Source organism: Castor canadensis, chromosome 2 (genome assembly GCF_047511655.1).
Source record: "Castor canadensis chromosome 2, mCasCan1.hap1v2, whole genome shotgun sequence".
Lineage (NCBI taxonomy): Eukaryota > Metazoa > Chordata > Mammalia > Rodentia > Castoridae > Castor > Castor canadensis.
In genome coordinates this window covers 66,981,349-67,002,245 of record NC_133387.1, presented here as the reverse complement: position 1 = coordinate 67,002,245, position 20,897 = coordinate 66,981,349, and the positions used below count along the sequence as shown (strand labels likewise).

The window sequence follows — 20,897 nt, the reverse complement described above, 5'->3', positions numbered from 1 at the left end:
TTTCCAAACTGTACTGTAGTACTCTGTGTACTACATAGTCCCTGTGTGGTAGGGACTATGACAGGAGAAATGGACAGTACCTGTTGTCAAAGAGCTCACGTTCTGGTGGAGGTAACAGGTATTCAGAGAATTATGGGAGTAGAATAAATTGTACAATGCAAACATGCAATGGGTACTACAGAAGCACCTTACCTTTAAAATTAGCCACAGGCTAGACTATTGAACTCCAGATCATATATCTGCCCTCTATATTTACAAACAGCTGAGGGATAAATTATCATCAACTTATTCTGATTCAGAATGTCCAAAAAATAAATTTTAGAAAGATTCCATCAAAAACAGATAATGTTTGGGCCTGGCATGCTCAAGGCCCTGGGTTCGATCCCCAGCACTGGGGAAGGGGGATGATAAAGTTTGGAATGCACAAGACCAAATTCTATACTGTCCAAACACCTTGGAAATCTGACTGTATGTACCATCTTTCAACTTTTACTAACCTAGTGCTAAGAAGCGACTTACAGCACGAGGGTCTGAGTTCAAACCCCAGCACTTCAAAAACATAAAAACAACCTAAGGCTGATTTATACAAATGACATTACCTTTCTTTCTTATACAATTTTGCTGTGTCTTTAACTTCTCTAAAAACATGGTCTACTTGACGGGTCAACATATCATGCTTTAAACGCTCTAAGAGGTTAATCATGTCGTCGAAGACAGAGCTCTCCATGGAGGCTAGTTGTCCCAACTGCAACTTACTGAGTGTATTATTCTCTGCAAAGACCTCCAATGCTGCCTGTTGAAGTTGCAGAAAGAACTGAAAAAAGGCATGTCAGCACAGTTATTATCATACTTCTTTGACATCTAGAAAGAGAATTTACACACAGTACAATTCACTTATTTAAAGTATCTAGTTCAAGGGTTTTGGTATACACAGAGTTGTTCATCTGTCATCACAACCTTAGAAGCATTTTTATTAATCCCTCACTCTTAATCCTTACTTCCCCAGTTCTCTCCCTGCTTCCCTAGCCCCAGGCAATCAGAATCTGCTGTCTCTATGGATTTGCCTATCCTGGACATTCCAAGTAAATGGAATCATATAATGTATGGTTCTTTGTGACTAACTTTCTTTACTTAGTATAAATGTTTTCACGTTTGCTCCATGTTACAACATATGTTAGTACTTATTTCTTTTCATTGCCAAAACATATTCCACTGTATAGACATATTACATTTTACTTATCCATTTATTAGATAGACGTTTGCGTTATTTCCATTTTTTATCTACTATGAATAATGCTGCCTTTGCCAGAGTTGGTAACACAACTGTATTCCCAGCACTCAGGAGGCTGAGGCAGGAGGATTGGGAGTTTGAGACCAGTCTGGGCTACATAGCAATATCCTGTCAAAAAAAAAAAATCATAATAATAGTCATTAAAATCATCATAATAGCAACAACAATAATGCTGTGAACAACTGTGTTCAAGCTTTTATGTAAATGTTTGTATTTCTTTTGGTATTATGAGACCCCCATTTCCAAAATAACCAGAGCAAAATAGACTGGAAGTGTGGTTCAAGCAGCAGAGCGCCCACTTTGCAAGCATGAACCCCTGAATTCAAACCCCAGTCCCATGGGAAAAACAAACAAGGAAATTAAATGTCATTTTTACAGGCAAAAAACATTATCCTTCCTTCTCTTCAGAAAAACAGAGCTATGATCAATGAAACAAAAAGCTGGTTCTTTGAAAAAAATAAACAAGATTGACAAGCTCCTGGCAAAACTGACTAAAATGAGGAAGGAAAAGACCCAAATTAGTAAAATCAGAAACGAAAAAGGGGAGATAACAACAAACACCAAGGAAATCCAGGGAATCATCGGAGACTACTTTGAGAACCGATATTCCAATAAAATGGAAAATCTTGAGGAAATGGACAAATTTCTAGATACTTATGACCATCCAAAAGTGAACCAAGAGGATACTAACTACCTAAACAGATCAATAACACGTAATGAAACTGAAGCAACAAGAGTCTCCCAAAAAAGAAAAGTCCAGGTCCTGATGGATTCTCAGCTGAATTCTACCAGACCTTTAAAGAAGAACTGATACCAACCCTCCTTAAACTTTTCCATGATATAGAAAGGGAAGGAACACTGCCTAGCTCATTCTATGAAGCCAGTATTACACTCATCCCCAAACTGGACAAGGACACATAAAAAGGAGAACTACAGGCCAATCTCCTTAATGAACACTGATGCAAAAATCCTCAATAAAATAATGGCAAACCAAATCCAACATATCAGAAAGATCACTCACCATGACCAAGTCAGCTTCATGCCAGGGATGCAGGGATGGTTCGACATACAAAAATCAATAAATGTAATATAGCACATTAATAGAAGCAAAGACAAAAACCACTTGATCACCTCAATAGATGCAGAAAAAGCCTGTGATAAGATCCAACACCATTGCATGATAAAAGCTCTAAGAAAACTAGGAATAGAAGGAATGTATCTCAACATTATAAAGGCTACACATGACAGACCTACAGCCAACATCATACTTAATGAGGAAAAACTGAAACCATTTCCCCTGAAGTCAGGAATGACTCTTCCCACTCCTATTCAACACAGTCCTGGAATTCCCAGCCAAAGCAATAAGGCAAGAAGAAATAGAAGGAATACAAATAGGTAAAGAAGAAGTCAAATTATCCCTATTTGCAGATGACATGATCCTATACCTCAGAGACCCAAAAAAACTCTACCCAGAAACTCCGAGACACCATAAACTGCTTCAGCAAAGTAGCAGGATACAAAATCAACTTAAAAAAATCAATAGCTTTTCTATACACCAAAAATGAACAGATTGAGAAAGAATACAGGAAAACAATTTCATTTACGATAGCCTAAAAAAAAAAATCAAATACCTAGGAATAAATTTAACAAAGGATATAAATGACCTCTACAAGGAGAACTACAAACCACTGAAAAAAAGAGATCAAGGAAGACTACAGAAGGTGGAAAGATCTCCAGTGCTCATGGACTGGCAGAATCAACATTGTAAAAATGACTATACTACCAAAAGCAATCTACAAGTTCAACGCAATTCCCATGAAAATACCAATGACATTCATCACAGAGATTGAAAAACCTACCCTAAAGTTCACTTGGAAACACAAAAGACCACAAATAGCCAAGGCAATACTGAGCAAAAGAGTAACACTGGATGTATCACAATGCCCGAACTATACTACAGAGCCATAGCAATAAAAATAGCATGGTACAGGCACAAAAACAGATATAAGGCCACTGGAACAGAATAGAGGACCCAGATATGAATCCACGCAGCTATGCCCACCTTATTTTTGACAAAGTTGCCAAAAGCATACCACAGAGAAAATAAAGACTCTTCAACAAATGTTGCTGGGAAAAGTGGTTATCTGCCTGCAGAAAACTGAAACTAGATTCATACCTATCACCCTGTACTAGTATCAACTCAAAGTGGATTAAGGATCTTAATATCAGACCTGAAACCTTGCAGTTAGTACAGGAAAGAGCAGGGGATACTCTGGAAGTAATAGGTATAAGTAAGGACTTCCTCAGTAGAACTCAAGCAGCCCAGCAACTAAGAGAAAGGACAGACAAATGGGACTACATGAAATTAAAAAGCTTCTGCACAACAAAAGAAATGGTCTCTAAATTGAAGAGACCATCCACAGAGTGGGAGAAAATCTTTGCTAGCTATCAATGAACCAATAAAGAAGTGGGCAACTGAACTAAATGGAACTTTTTCAAAGGAAGAAGGCCAAATGGCCAAAAAACACATGAAAAATGCTCACCATCCCTGGCCATAAAGGAAATGCAAATCAAAAACCACACTAAGATTCCACCTCACTCCTGTTAGAATAGCTACCATCAAGAACACCACCACTAACAAACATTGGTGAGGATGCAGGGAAAAAGGAACCCTCATACACTGCTGGTGGGAATGTAAGCTAGTACAACCACTTTGGAAAACAATATGGAGGCTTCTTAAAAAACTAAACTTAGATCTGCCATATGATCCAGAAATACCACTCCTAGGGATATACCCGAAGGAATGCAACTCAGGTTATTCCAAAGGCACCTACACACCCATGTTTATTGCAGCATTATTCACAATAGCCAAGCTATGGAAACAGCCAAGATGCCCCACTACCGACAAATAGATTAAGAAAATGTGGTATTTATACACAACGGAATTGTAGTCAACCAAAATAATAATGAAATTTTGTCATTCACAAGTAAATGGATGGAACTGGAGAACATCATCTTAAGCAAAGTTAGTCAGGCTCAGAAGGCCAAAAATCATATGTTCTCCCTCATATGAGGATTATAGACCTAAAACAAATGCAGTAATACTGTTGGACATGGGTCACACACTAAGGGGGAAAATGCACATGGGAGGAATAGGGAAATAGAAGGAAACCCAATACTTGAATGTGGTTGATGCGCTCACTGTAGAGGAGCAAATATAGTAATCTTAAACTGACAGAGGCCACTAATGGGGACTAGGAAGTAGTGAAGAGGTCTGGTAGAGATGAACCAATGTGGGTTGCAATACACAAATGCATGGAAGCAATGCTAGGAATCTCTCCGTATAGCTATCTTTATCTCAAACTAGCAAAAAACATTGTCTTTCTTATTATCTCGTATGTTTTCTCTTCGACAAAATCGGAGAACAAGAGGGTGGGGGTGGGGGGAGGGAGGGAGGTGGCCCAAACAATGTATACACATATGAGTAAATGTAAAAATTGTTAAAAAAAAATGCTATGGACTTTCAGAAAAAGATCAGAAACACGTTAAATGTCCCTAATAGGAGACTAGTTAATTTTATCATCTCTCAATGGAATATTTTGTAGCTTATTGTTAAAAAGAATTAGACAACTCTTTATGTTCTGTAATGGAACAATCTCAAGACATTGTTAACTGAAAAATTTAAAGCAGAGGAGTATGCATAGGATTGGGAAGGGTTAGAATTAAGACCTACTTTCACTATCTACCATTTTGTGGCTTTTGAATTCTGTATCATATTACATGTATTTACAGTTAAAAGTACTTTCTCTTCCACTCCTATCTACAGTAATCATACACTTAACAAAAAAAATGGTCCTCTTAATAAGCATTTAAGAATAAGATTAGCCACGAAGAGCTGAAATTTTTATTTCTCCAAAAACATAAAGAGCACTTAAATAAATCCTTTTATCAAGGTTATTATCATTATTATTTTTACTAAAGCTCTTACCTAGACTGGATGAAGTAGCTCACACTTGTAATCCCAGCTACCTGGGAGATGGAGATTGGGAGGATCACAGCTCCAGGCCAGCCCAGGCAAAAAGTTATCTAGAATTAGCTGGGCATTGTGGTGTACACCTGTCATTCCAGCTATGCTGGAGACCAAAGGTAGGAGGATCACCATCCAGGCCAGCGTAGGCAAAAAACATGAGACCGTACCTAAAAATAACTAATGCAGAAAAGGGTTGGAGGTGTGGCTAAAGTGTTAGAGTGCCTATCTTATAAGCTCAAGGCTTATGAGTTCAAATTCCAGTACCACCAAAAAAAAAAAAAAAAAAAAACCAAAAAACAACTCTAGATGGTATTAAGGAATTAGCACATCACAAAAAGCCATGTTAAATTAGGCATCAAAACATTTAACTACCTTAAAATGTTTCCTTGAAAATTTTTGATTGCTGTTGTTTTAAAGTTCTTGGAATAAAACTCATGGAAGCCACACACCAGTGGCTCACGCCTGTAATCCTAGCTACTCAGGAGGCAGAGATCAGGAGGATTGCGGTTCAAAGCCAGCCCAGGCAAATAGTTCACGAGACCCTATCTCGAAAAACCCTTCACAAAAATAGGGCTGGTGGAGTGGCTCAAGGTGAAGGCCCCGAGTTCAAGCCCCAGTACCACAAAAAAAAAAAAAAAAAAAAAAAACCCATGGAAAATTAATAAAAACCAAAAGCTATTTAGAATTCTCTCAAAGACTTCATGGATAGTGAACAAAATACATAAATCTGGTGGTCAATCTTTAATACTAAAACTCCCCAACATGAACCTAGAGCACTACTCACTCAATCTCACTCTCTCCATGTCTTTTTACATGGGAATGTGTCATGGGCAATAGCTGCCTTTAGGCTCTTTTCCTCTTTTGAGTACCAGTACTCCAAATTTCCTTTGGAGAATCACTTCCTTCCCTCACTCGGAGACAAATGGACTCAGATTTTGTACCTGTTCCCTTTGGTGCTAGGGATGTACAAATATCTTGGTAATATTATGCCTGGGTCACACTAATGACTTGCCAGGTATGGCCCAGTGAGAGACCACCTTGGTATTTCTACTGAAGCTATCAGGGAAAAAGCACTGTCCTTTTGAGATTATGGATGGACATGTAAGCTGGAACTACCTACTGCCACATGTCCAGAGCTTGTCTCAAAATGAAATCAGAAATGAACTCTACAACAGCCATGCCTAATCTGTCCAGTTACACAAATTCCTTATCCCCCCACACTCCCCACTCCTGCAACTTAGGCCAGTTTGAATTGGGTTTCTGTCACTTACAACTGAAAAATCCTAATTCTGAATGGCTGGATATTTCAGGCTTGGCATAATCTGACAATAAACAGTTATTAGCAGAGAATCGAAAATGAATGGAAGGTGAACTCTGTCCACTGTTTTTTTCTTTTTCTAGTTATGTAATTATGTAATACAAGAACTTTAGTGATTTTTTACTCAAAACATTCACAGGCTGGAGGATTGTGAAGATGATTCAAGGACTTGATTTAAGACAGAATTAACAACATAAAAACCATGCTAGGGCATAGAACTCATTACAATTTGAAGAGTCAATGCTGAAATTTTCTAATTTTTCTGTTGACAAGAGGACCCAGTTAATTCAGCATCAGATTTAACGTTTTCTACAGACAGAGATGATGGTTAATTCATTTTTGTTAACAGACTACAGCACCAAGTAGTTAATGATCTACAATTTCATTGAAGCTAAAAATCTGTTCCTAAATGTGTCTTTTATTAGATCATCTGGCATAAGAATCAAGAATGACAATTTGCTTTATACTATTGAAAAAGCTCAGCAGCAAATGAGCAGTGGTGGGGGCGGAAAGAATAAAGTACTTACTGAAATTAGAAGCATTAACACAAAAGTACAAAATGAATGAATGTATGCTGATTAATGGACTTTATAAAATAAATGCACTGATAATTACACTCTATTATATCCATTTTATGAATTATTTTATTTTCCTTGCTCAGCAGAATGACATATGCACACAGATTTCAGTTGACATTTTTATAGAAAAACACTTGAAATAAATACTAAGTCCCAGACACAGAGTCTAGATAAGAATAAACTATGATATGTTTCAGCAGGTTTTTATCTTATTTATATCTGTTATTAGAACATTTATTTGTTTCTGTTTATTTTGGCTTATTCCCATGTTTTTAAGATCAAGACTTTTATGTCTTGCTGTTTCTTTCACAGTAAATTGGTGTAGTGAAGAATACATTTTCTTCTTCAAAATGCTTAGGTAGTATAACTTTTTGTGCAGTAGAGAAATATATCATGTATTAACAGTACACTATCATTTTTTGTCTTAGATTCATAATTTAAAATACATTGTCTTATTTCTAGACTTATTTCCTTATAAGGCATGGATTCTTTAAATGTCCATGTTTGAATGTATTTCATTTCTGCTTTTATTTTTTATTTTATTGCATTAAGATATGATAAAGTGCTGGGCACTGATGGCTCTCGCTTGTAATCCTAGTTACTCAGAAGGGTGAGATCAGGATCACAGTTCAAAGCTTGCCCAAGGGGGAGAAATGACCCAAGCCTTGTATGCACATATGAATAATAAAAGAAAAATGAATAAATAAATAAATAAATAAAAAAGATGTGCTAAATGCTCAGATCTGATCACTATACATTGTACATGTGTTGAAATACTATACAGTATCCCATGAATATATACAATTACTGTGTAGTGAAAAAAAAAAAAAAAAAAAGCTTGCCCAAGCAAATAGTTGCTCGAGACTCTATCTTGAAAATACCCAACACAAAAAAGGGGCTGGCAGAGTGGCTCAAGTGGTAAAGTATCTTCTTAGCAAGTGGGGTTCCAACCCCAGTACCACAAAAGAAAAAAAAAATTGATAAAGTAAAGAAATTCTTTACTTAAAGTAAATTAATTTACTTTGTCCTTGTGACTTATCTGGACACACTTGCAAATTGTATTTTCCCTCAGTATATTGTGAATTTCTTATCATTTCTTAGCAGTTCAGTCTTTCCAATTATATAACACTTTATTTTGTTCTGGGAATCAGGGACTTATGCATGTTAGGCAAGGGCTCTACACCGAGCTAAATTCTCAGCTCTAACTTTATAACTGTTTTTTTTTTTGGTGGCACTGGGATTTGAACTCAGAGCTTCAAGTTTGCAAAGCAGGTGCTCTACTCCTTGAGCCAATCCTCCAGTCCATTTTGCTCAGGTTATTTTGGACAAGGTCTCACCTAGGTAGCCCAGGCTGGCCTCAAATTCATGATCCTCCTGCATCAGTCTTCCGAGTGCTGGGATTATAGGTATATTCCATTATACTCAGCTCAAACTTTATAATATTTTAATTCCAACTTTACCTACCACATTTTTAAGAGCAGTATTTTAAGCCTTAGTTAAAATAGTAGTTGTTATTGTTTTACTTTCCTGTCTATTCTCATTTTATGAAACAACTATATAATTTACATTTATATCTTCATATTCATTATCCTACTTATTCAGCATAGTGTTTTCACTGTTTAATATGTATTTCACCACTGTATAGTCATCCTAGTCCAGTTTAGTGTTTTCTGTCGTGAAATCTATCTTATGAAACACAAAGGTATAAACCCAGCAGTTTTTTTTTTGTATCTTCCCAGATGATCTTAGAACAGTGATTCCAAATTCAAGGACATCCTACCCAAAGAGGTATAGGAGGTCCTCTAAGATTATTTTAATACTGCTTCTAAAATATCCAAAGGAATTAGAATGTTTTTCTATGTTAAGGTTCTAAACACTGAGTAGGTTTCTTTACTTTTTTTTTCAGTAATGGGGTTTGAACTCAGGGCCTACATCTTTAACCACTCTATCATCCCTTTTTTGTGATGGGTTTTTTTGAGATAGGGTCTCGTGAACTATTTGCCTGGGTGGGCTTTACACTGTGATCCTCCTGATCTCTGTCTCCCGAGTAGCTAGGATTACGGGCATGGGCCACCTGGCACCTAGCACATTTCTTTACTTTTGATTGGAAAACATATTGAAAAATCTGTTTACAGGGTCTTGTTCATGCTAGGTAAGAACTCTACCACTGAGCTATATCCCCAATCCTTTTATGATTAAGTTCAGAAAAATATCAGGATTATTTAACCATTTAAGATTTCATTGAAAAAAATATGTGCTTTAATCATAACTCCTAAGTGATTCTAACATTTTTTTTTTTGCTTGTAATACTTTCAACATTTCAAAAGTTCAAATTATTAACACATTACTCAATCCAAAAGCATATTAACTTGCATATTAACTTACAACATTGTCAGCCCAGTCTGCTAGTACTGTTGAGATGTAGTTCACAGCATTAAGAATTGCACAGTATCGAAAGCCAAGGGATGCTCTAGTCTCTTCTTTCATCACCTGTGTTAATCGTATTCTAAAATCATCTACTAAGTCTTTTTGTAACTCCAGGAACTGTAGTTTTCGGGAAGCTATTGGGAGATTCTTATACCTGTCTATGAAGAAAGTTAATAAGACATATGAAGATTTTTGGTGCCATCCATGACATATTTAATTTTTTTCCTACTGGTCTACTTTGCTGCTTTTGTTAAAATCTGTTGACCATTCAAGTATGGATCTAATCATAAGGACACAGAACTCATATGTACATATTTGATAAGACTTAAGATCTGTGCATTTCACCATAGGTAAATCATACTTCAATTATTATTTATTTATATATATTATATATATATAAATATATATATAATTATGTTATATATATATATATAAATATATATAAATATATATATAATTATACATATATCTCAATCATACCTTTATTAAAGGGCACATGAGAAAATTATATTTAAAATTAACTCAGTATCTTTAATAAGTAAATGGCATTTTTTAAAAAAGAAGGAAAAACTCAAATTAAATAAGATATGTATTTAAGAATCTGCAAGTGACAGGATAAAGTATCTAAAATGTTCTTTAAAATACCCCAGGGGCTAGCCAGGCACAGTGACTTACGCCTGTAATACCAGCTAGTTGGGAGACTGAGGCAGTAGGATAATTTGAACGAGGAGTTGAAGGCCAGCTTGGGCAACATAGTAAGATCCCATCTCTTAAAAAATAAATAAATGAAATGAAATTTAGGTAAATCACTACTTACTAAAGACAATTAAAAAGCCAAATGGCAAAAAAGTTCCAGTAATAAAATTAAACTCTTATTTGTTTTTATGTAAAAATTCAAAAAATTTTCCCTCATGGGTACCATTGTGTAAGTTCTAGCTTAAATTATTAAAAATCTAAAAATTAGAATACTGGACTAGATTGTGTTTACTTTTTTTTTTAAGCCTACAGCACCCAATATTCCCAGGAGGTCTCCCATATAAGTACTAACCAGGCCCAACCCTGCTCAGCGTTGGAGATCAGACAAGATCAGGTATGCTCAGGGTTGTATGGCTGTGGACTGTACCAAACAGTGTTTAAAACAGAAACTGAATTAGAAGATATTATACAGTTATTATAAGCACTGTATAACATTAATTTTTTTGAATGACTAGAAAAAATACCATGTGAAAACTCACTACTGTTTTAAAAAGTCACATCTTAAAAGATTTATACTTACCAGTTATAACCAAGAGTAGAGTCATAAAAGTTTCTGCACAGTCTGGAACTTTCATTTCATCCACATCAGTGATATCCTCATATTGGGATACCCAGGCAGCTTCTGATGAAAGCATTGAGTCCATTTTTTGAAGAGCAACTGATACGAAGAAAAAAGGATTATATCAATTGAGTGGTTATTGTCATTCCTAATTTTTCAACTCACAATGATTTTTTTTAGGAATGATGACTTTTCTATAAAAAATAAACCCACTAGTTGTACTATATTTAAAATGTTCTATTTTAGGGTTAAATAGTTATGATGATAGATACACTATATCCAAAGAAATTATACCAAGAGCAGAAACACTACAGGGTAAAATCTATCAAAACAGCTATATACTCTATGGGGTTCAATATGCTACCCTAGAAACATGTAGAGTGTAATTCCAGGAAAAACTGAAGTTTCATGGGAAGAAAAGAAAATAAGATTATCTCTGAAGACAACTCAGTAAACCCTGACCAGGAAAAATGTAAATGGCTATAGATCTTACCCACAACTGGAGGAGTAAAACACCAAAAATTTATATTCACAAAAAACAGAAATCTCTCCCTACTCTATGGCCAAATGAACACTTACATTTTCTCTCCACAGTCAACCATCTCTGGAAACAGGTTTCCTCTGACAGAATATGCATACAGCTAGCAAAAGTGCCAGGGTAGCCATGAACACTGTGTAGCTCCCTTTCAAACAACAGCACCTCATCCACCAAATGACAGAATAGATTGTCATCATAGAGTAGACAAGGAATATCGGAAGCTAACTTCTCAAGAACAAGCATCATAAGGCCCCGAGAAAATTCAAGCTAAAAGAAATACACAAACATGAGGTGTGTAAATAATGAGTTTTTCAGGTACAAGTACAACTCTGAAACTGAAACACTTAGGACTGAGTCTCTCACCCTGGCATTTACTGCGGAGCACACTTTGTCTAATATTGGCTGAATCTTCTCATCCAAAAATTGCGTATGGTTTCCAATCCACATAAGTATCTGAGCCAAGTACCATTCAGGCTAAAGAGCGAAGTAAGAGGTTTGAATTCTTTGGTTTTTCCAACTCAAAGGTTACAATTAAACATCTTTAATTATAAACACATAATATATAAAAAATTAGTTGAAAATTCCTATACATAAGAGCACAATTTCTACTCTGAACTTTACACTCATGAAAGACTTAATAATCAAATGTTTCCCATAATATGGCTTAGTCAATAAACACATAAATTTAAAATGCATATTGGTGCTTGGAATGTAGTAAGTACACTTGCCTAGCATGTTTGAGGTCTTGGCTTCAACCTCCCAGCACTTTAGTCACACACACACACACACACACACTCTCTCTCTCTTACATATTTAAAACCTAGCACTTTATTAAAATGTAAAATGATCAAATGATGAGTATTACAAAAAAACAGATGACTTTTAAATTGTTTTTTCATTGTTGTTGTGGGGTTGTTTGTTTGTCTTTGGTGGGACTGGGGTTTGAACTCAAGGCTTCATGCTTGCAAAGCAGTCACTTTACCACTTGAGCCATACCTCCAGTCCTTAAATTGTTTTTCAAATAGCATTTCAAAAAAAATTTTAAACATTATTTTCTTCTGCCTTTTCTTTTCTAAAGATAAATTAGGAAAAAAAATTTGGCTTGTCTGCATTATAAAATAATCCATGCCTTAAAACAGGTATAATTATAGAAAGGAAATATAGGCATGCAGCATTTTAAATTGTCCTTAAAGATGATTCTGCAAGCATTCCAAGTTTTCTGGACAAGGATTCAAAAACATTTACTGCATGGCAAATCCCCATTGTGTGCTAGATGCTGAAAATACAAAAATAAATAAGGGCAGGCCCTAACCTCAAGGGCTGCACAACTTAGGGTTGATAGCAAAGTACTAGGTCCACTAGAGGCAGATTTTAATTTAAACAAGTATAGAAACCTTTGACATTTGCTATTAATAAAAACCAAGGACAAGCTGAACATGGTGGCATTTGCCTATAAATCCCACCACTTGAGAGGCAGAGGCAGGGCAATTCCAAGTTTAAGGCCAGCCTGAGCTATACAGCAAGACCCTGTCACAAAAACAAAAACCAAGGACAAGAGTTGGAAAAGCACACCTTGCTTAACACATTAGTCTGCCGGTTGCCTCTGAAGTGATACCTGAACCTTTTCTGAAGGGGACTCAGCATAATTTGGATGGGCAGGATGACAGAAGGGGATGCAGGAAGAGAGTATTTTTCTGGGAGCTGTTTTGGCTCAGTAAGTAATTCATCTCTGACATAGTCAAGTCAAGGAAAAAGAATCAAAAGCACATGTAGACAAACACATGTGGATATGCACACAATACATTTTTTCCAAAAAATGTATCAATACTGAGCAAAAATTATTAACACAAACAATATGTAATCTAACTTTACATTAACTATAAATTCAGTAAAAACTGCATAAATTCATCTGTAAATGTTTCTGAAAATAACAAATAGTAGTAAGGAAATACATTCACTACATTAATTTGATCAAATTAATACTTTGTTACAAAGGTTTCTTCCCTATTGTCTACTTGTTCTGTTTTCTCAAGAGATGTATATGTGATGAAAACTTGGGTCAGATGCCTATCTCAGACTCTTCCTTGCAGCCCTCCCACACACACACAATTTACTTTGCAAGAGAACTCCATGGGCATTTATTTACACACTAGGCCAACCTAGGACTCTCATTTGGCCACTTTCAAAATGTTCTACTCTCTAGCCACAATCTACCATGAGAATAAGAAATTTTAGTTAAGTTTTCCCCTCCAACAAAGATACGAGGTTTGTAGTTTCAGCAGCTGACAAAACAGTATTTCCAGAGTACTGTACATCTCAGGGGCACTGGTAGGTCGGCTCAAGCCAACAGTTTGCGATTGGGGGGTTGCAATGAATGGCCAATGAAGCTGTGCTAAGATTTCCTCAAAATCACTGTAACAGAAAAGAAACACACATATTTCAGTACAATGTCATAAAAAAAATGACCATCAAATAGCCATATGAAAGCACCTACCTTGTAAGCTTGTCCTTGAGAATTTTATGCCAGAATTTAACTGTGGCTCTCATGAAACCAAGAAGATGAGTACAAGATGATTCTTGAAGCTTGATGTCAAGTTCTGTCATAGTCACCAGGGTAGAGGCTGCCTCTGGCACATTATTAGTCATCAGATATTGCTGAATGTTATCACTGCAAAACAAAGCAAAGCAAATTTTAAATTCAGAAATACTACTTCTCCCTCATAGTTTTTTTTGTTTGTTTTTAATTGTTGTACTGGGGGTACATTGTGACATTCACAAAAGCTCTTACAATATATCATAGTTAAATTCCCTCATGTTTTATATAAAATTACATCTAAGGAAGAATAAAGTACCATCCTGGGAGCCTGGCGTCCTCTAATTCTTAGCGTCCTTCAAAGAGCAGTGGCCCATGTTCAGGATGCCTTCCCTCACCTGCTCCTTCCTACTCCTCCTGCCAGAACAGATTTGTCCTTCCTATGTCATATCCTTCAGGTGCTGCTCACTCATTTCTGTGGGGACTTCTTTACAGAAGTTGTCAGTGTCTTTTTTTTTTTTTGGTGGTACTAGAGATGAAGCACACAGTTTAGTGTCTTAATCTCAGGGAATAATGTGATAGCATCTGGTATGAGGTATAAGCAAGTATAATTATCTTCAGTTTTTACCTACTTTACCCAGAACTTGATTTCCACTTCAAAGAAATACATCTGAAACTAAGCATTGCATTATAGTACAATAAGACTATCGTGCTTAAGATTTTAAGGGTACAAGTAACCACGAAAATAGGAGTACTACGTTCTACTGTGATATATATCCCCACTCAACACTGAAGCACAAAGGCCATTTATACCATAGGAAAAGCCAAAGTGATAGCATTCATTCAGAGTGATACTGTTGTATGGTATTACTCATGAAATAGCTACTACAAAGATACTGGTTCTAGCAAGAAGAAACTACTTTGAGAGCAAGAGAAAGTACTATAGAATAAAAACAGGTCATTAAAGGGAAACTTGGAAATGAGAAAAAAATCCCAGAAGCTCAAAAGAAAGCTAGAAATAGAGATGTTGTCACGAAAGACCTAAGGGAAAGAACACATTATTAAAGAGAGAGAAATAGCTGTTCTATTTCTTTATAAATTTGAGTCTTATTTCTAATATGGTTCCTTGGCATATTTTTCCTTCAAACAATTCAGGTGCCAGACAAGGTTATCAATAGCCACAGTCCTATTTTAGTTAGTCTATTAATTTGGTTACTATGAGAGGCTTTTTTTCTTTTTTTTTTTTTAAGTAGTTCTAGGGTTTGAACTCAGACCCTTGTGCTTGGTAGGCAGGCACTCTACAACTTGAGAAGAGACTTTTAAAACAAATTATTTTGTTTAATAAGTTTATTAATATTACCCCTTACTGGTTTTTGCTTTCAGAGGGAAAAGGAGAAATTAAGTAAAATAAAGCAAGATTTAAAATACTTTGCTACAAATAATTTATCTAAACAAAAGTCACACTGTAGGCACCAATGGCTCAAGGTCAGCCTAGGAAACAGGCTCTTCAAAATAAGAGCAAAATGGACTGAAGGCATGGCTCTAGCAGTAGAGTGCCTACTTGGCAAGCATGAAACCCAAGTTCAAACCCCAATCCCACCAAAAAGAAAAAGAATGACATACTCTAAAAAGCTTAAATCAAGTCTTGGAATCACTAGTAACACCACAATCTTGGGCATATTACTTTAGATGTAAAACTCACATATGTGAAGCAAATATGTATACAAATATGTCATATATATATATATATATATATATATATATTTTTTTTTTTTTTTTTTTTTTTTTTTTTTTTTTGGGCAGCATGGGGATTGAACTCAGGGCATTGTGCTTACTAGGCAGATGCTTTACCACTTCACCACTTGAGCTACTCTGTCAGCTCTTTTTGCATTGGTTATTTTGAGATACAGTCTGGCTTTATGTCCAGGCTGGCCTGGACCGAAATCATCCTATGTGTGCTTCCCCATGTAGCTGGGATGACAAGCATATATCACTGTGCCCAGCCATTGGTTAAGATGGAGTCTTACAAAGGTTTTTGCCTGAGTTGGCTTCAAACCACGATCCTTCTGATTCTCTGCCTCCTAAGTAACTAGAATTGCTTGTCTGAGCCACTGCACCCAGCCCTGATATGCAAAATTCTTTACAATCTTAGGAAATAAGGAATATATAACATATCCATAATAGATAACATTAAGTATATTAACCATGATACATTTAAACAAGATATTAAGGTTCTTGGGTGATTTTCTGTAGAAAACTTTCTGGACAACATCTTTGCAGCAAGAGTGGTTAAAACAAAGCAAGGATAAGAGAGTACAATTTGGAGGGGCCAGGGGACCATACCATGAAACCACATAATCTGCCCATTTAGGTAGAAATGTTACTCTGGCTTGTTTGAAAGGCAATACCAGATGCTTACAATCAACTACCAGTGAGTGGTACATACTCAATTAAAAAAGAACTTTACTTCTTTTTTCCCTACCCACAAGTAGCAGAATTCTGTCATTTATCTAAGAATGCTGTGCAGTACTTATCAGGTGATTCCCACTGAAAATAATTCAAATTCTAGAGAAAACAATACACTTCATTAAGTGACAATCTCTAAAAATTAAGTAGGGGACTGGAGGTGTGGCTCAAGTGGTAGAGCACCTACTTAGCAAGTGCCAGGCCCTGAGTACAAATCTCAGTACTGCCAAAAAATAAATAAATAAAATGAAATTTGGTATGAATATTTATTATCTCACTGAGGGTTTGTTTTATTAATTTGGCATTACAAATAATACTTTTTACCATGTGTTCATAACACAACTATAAGACTTAAAATTTTAACTTAGATTACTTTTTCAAATGCAAATTAACCTCCCTGAAAAGTTTATGTTCATTCACAATAAAGGAAAAGAATCATTATCATAATGCTATTTTCATAACAACTGACAAAATTACATTATTATAATCTTTAATTAACTCAATTATTGAATGGCATACATGCACTCTCAAAGACACAGCCTCAAAGGAAAACAATAATTATGAGAACAAAAAGGGCCACTTTACCTTAGTTCTTCAATTTGTGAAATCCATTTAAGGTAAGCAAGATGCCGTTCAGTCTCTTCAATTTGGTTAATCATGGCCCCAAGATCGTCCATCCAGGGCTGTGCAGACAGTAAATGGTTGTTAATGCAGCTGGAGAGATGAGTTTGTTGCTCCAAAAATTGATTAAGAAGTTGCTTTGATTCTTCTGCATTTTTTAAGGCACTTTGAATTCTTTTGGGAATTTCTGATGAAATTGTAAGTACCTAATCATACCAAAACAAAAAACAACACCAAAAGAAAACATCAGCTCTCACATGAAATTTCCAGACATATCTATTAGATCACAACCATGTTTGTTCTAACAGAACTGAACACTGTCCCTTAAAAGCTTGAAAGAAAAGTCTGATTTCTTCATCCTATGCTAATCAAACCCACATATACAATGTTGTATGTGAAGCACACATACATGAAGAGAGGGGCTCCCCTACCACACTGGTCCCCAACAAGCATCTAGAGAGGGTCCAGTCAGAGAGCATTTGTCTCACCTACTAAATATTTTCCTTCAGAAGCAAATGATGCTGGGAATGGTGGCCTGTGCCTATCATCCCAGCACTAGGGAGGCTGAAGCAGCAGACTCACAAGTTGGAGGCCAGCCTAGGCTAAACAGTAAAACCCTGTCTTCAAATAAAACAAAAAGTAAAAATGAAACTCTGATTCGAAGCTGTATTCACAATATAGCTGGGCATCTGTATTTTGTAAAAGTCCTTCCCAGTGATTCTGATTGAAGCTGAGAATTACTGACTTGGTAAGAATGTTATCTAGGTAATGTCTTTAGATACAGCATTTATTAAAAGATTTTTTTTATGGCACATGAGAAAACATACACAAATATTAGGCATCATTATGATACAGAGAATTTTGTAGAGGAATTTCAACTCAATCAACACTGATTAGACATTTATTCTGAACCAGGAACTATGCTAAGGTTACAAAGATATAAAGACATGATATCTTCCCTTAAGCTCAGTTTGGATGGAAAAGAGATGTGAAGAAGTAATCTCAATAGTGGGGTTAATCCAATAAAACTGACATGTTAGGAGAAATGGTGTACTAAGTAGTGCTTTCCAACCTTGAATGTGTACAAGAATCTCCTGGAGGTCCTGTTATAGTATTATCAGGCTGTGTAAGTCTGAAGTAAGGAACAAGATTCTGCATTTTCTAACTACCAATGTGGAATCTGCATTCCACATTCTGCATTTTCGAACCTGCTTATTTTCTAAAAGCAGGGTTCTGAGGTACAGGACAATTCAGCATGTATAGGTCATGCACAGGCCACTCATGCAGGATGGGTGAGAATTTTCCAGGGGACTACAAAAGGAAAGGATATTCCGGGCAGAAAGAACAGCTCAGTCATGATCTGCATGCAAGGCGCAGGCAGGGCATGGAACATAGAATACAGTTCAAATGCACAAGAGGAGCCTGGACAGGTAGAGAAAGACCCAACCACAGGTGATATTTTGTGCCCTACAAGAATATGGATTTTATACATAGGCAATGGAGTGTTTATAAGAGAATAGTTCAGTTAAACTTATGATTTAAAAAGGTAATATGACAATTATATTTATTCCCATATTATTTGTAATCAAAACAAACTAATAAAAATGTCCATCAACAAGGACGCCTGGTTAAATTATGGCATAGCCATATTTGAGTATTATGGCATAGCCATATTTGAGTATCATAAAACCAGCAAAAAAGAGGGCTGACTCTTATCAGCTCAGTGATAAGAGTGCTTGCCTAGCATGTATGAGGCCCTGGGTTCCATTCACAGCACCACAAAAAAAGAGAGAGAGAGAGACCTACACTTATTGATAGGGAAACAAGTACTATGTTATACTAACTACAAAAAGGTAAGCTATAAATATTTTAAGTATGCATGTTTTGCATGTACATAGAAAAACTTTTAACCATATACTTATATATATACTTATATATTTTTATACTTATATATTTTTTCTATGTACATATAATAAAATTTCTGTAAGGAACAGAAAAAGAAAGTTACTGTGGCAGCATAGAGAAAACAGAAGATTGGCAAACTACAACAAATGCAACAGGAGAATGACAATCTAAATGAAGTGGCAGTAGTGGTGGGAAAGCAAGGATGGAGATGCTCAAGAGCAGAACTCAGATGACTTGGGATGGGGTTGAACAGGCTGGTGGCACCATTATCCAAGAGAGGGAAACCTTGGGCTTCCCCCTATTTGCAAACCAGGTACTCTACTTCCAGTCCTGAGAGGGAAACCTTTTAAGAAACTGATCATTAGAGAATTCCAAGATGGCGGCTAGAGGTAGGAAGCAGAAAGCGAGCCTCCTATAGTGAAATCTTGGAGAGACGCTGGAGACACACTTTGCAGGCATAATCACCGAGAAAAGGCATAACTTTGACCCCTCCACACCTCCAGCCGGTGCAGAGAATCTCCACTTCACGTTAAATGGAGAACCGAGGAGGCCCCCGGGGCCGCCAGTGGCCGGCGCCCATACGGCTTGGGAAGACGCGGACCAGGTGAGCTTCACGGTACCACGGTAGCCCCACAGACAAGCCTGGGCCAGAGCAGCATAGCCCCCTGGACAGACTGACCTCCACCCAGGAAAAAAAGAGAAACTGAGTAATAAGCAATAAGAACAGTTAAGACACGCTGGAAAGAGGGTGGGGCGCCCTGAGCGCTGAAGATTGGGGGAAGGGACTCCTTCCCGGGACTGTAAATAAACGAGCCGGGCGGCCGGAGAGGCTCTGGCGGGAGCGGGGCGCGCCCAGCAACCAGGAGCGGGGACGCTTGTGAGAGGAGGGAAGACCCACTTCCCACGTGAACTGTAAATAAACACGCAGGCCTGACAACGCGGGGCAGTGTCACCTTTCCCAGTGCTTGGAAAGGGGAAAGCCTGTAGCAGAGGCCCCCCCGCACAGGAGAACTCTGAGCAAACAAAGCCTGTGGGACCAGGTGAGCGCTAGCTCACCCCAGAGATCTGCATAAATAACGCCGCCAGCTACAGGCTGAGAGCAGCAGGCAGGCAAGCCACAGTTGCAGATACCATTCTCAGAACTGCCTCCAGACGCTTTTTTTTCTTTTTCTCCCTACCTTTGATGAGAGAACAACCGAATTACACCTGCAAGCCGAAAAACTTACTGAAACTGTATTGCATTTGAACTGGGGACACTTGGTGGGGCTTTTTTTTTTTTTTTTTTCTTCTGTGTGTGTGTGAGTGTAGTTTTGTTCTACTTTATGCATCCCCTTTGATGAGACAACTACAGAACAACATCTGAGGCACCAACTCCAGGACTGGAGATTGAGACGGACATCCAAATTATTAAGACTGAAATTGCATTGCATATAAACTTGGAAGTTTTTTGGTTTTTTGTTTTTTTTTTTTTAATTTTCTATTTTCCATTTTATTTTAATTCATTTTTATAAATAGATATTACTTTCATATATTTATTTTTTATTTTTTTTATCTTTGATTTTCAATCCTCTCTCTGTCACTCTATTGTCTGTTCAGCTTACTGTCGATTAGTACACTAACACTCCCTGTTTATACCTTTGAAACTCTCTTGTCTGATACCTTGTTCTGCTTTCTCCCTCTTGTCTGTATATTTGTTTTCCCCTTTTCTTTAACTTCTTGCTTTCCATCTCAGCTCACTCTTCCATTCTCAATATTACCATTGTTATCATTACAAGCTAGAAAATACTTAATTACACACAGTACAGGGACAGTAACAACACCAAGGACAATGACAGGAAGACAGAAAAAACAAGGAAACCAGTTTCCCCACAGCAA

The 20,897-nt window shown here is 36.8% G+C and overlaps 1 protein-coding gene and 1 pseudogene across 3 annotated transcripts in view; both read right to left on the bottom strand.

Moving 5' to 3' along the window:
* The window catches only part of Rint1 (RAD50 interactor 1), a 37,245-nt gene that overhangs the window by 3,506 nt on the left and 12,842 nt on the right, over positions 1-20,897 (bottom strand). The window contains exons 4-12 of one of the 3 annotated variants that reach the window (XM_020177853.2): positions 17,082-17,323; positions 13,992-14,165; positions 13,760-13,909; positions 13,070-13,226; positions 11,861-11,971; positions 11,539-11,764; positions 10,921-11,058; positions 9,603-9,802; positions 600-793 (exon numbers count right to left, since the gene is read on the bottom strand). In XM_020177853.2, the coding sequence (XP_020033442.1) occupies positions 600-793; positions 9,603-9,802; positions 10,921-11,058; positions 11,539-11,764; positions 11,861-11,971; positions 13,070-13,226; positions 13,760-13,909; positions 13,992-14,165; positions 17,082-17,323 (1,592 nt within the window). Of the gene's footprint in view, positions 1-599; positions 815-9,602; positions 9,803-10,920; positions 11,059-11,538; positions 11,765-11,860; positions 11,972-13,069; positions 13,232-13,759; positions 13,910-13,991; positions 14,166-17,081; positions 17,324-20,897 lie in introns of those variants that run through there. The other 2 variants (XM_020177852.2, XM_074064956.1) reach the window with 2 other exon arrangements.
* Positions 10,644-10,762, bottom strand: LOC141421082 (5S ribosomal RNA; annotated as a pseudogene).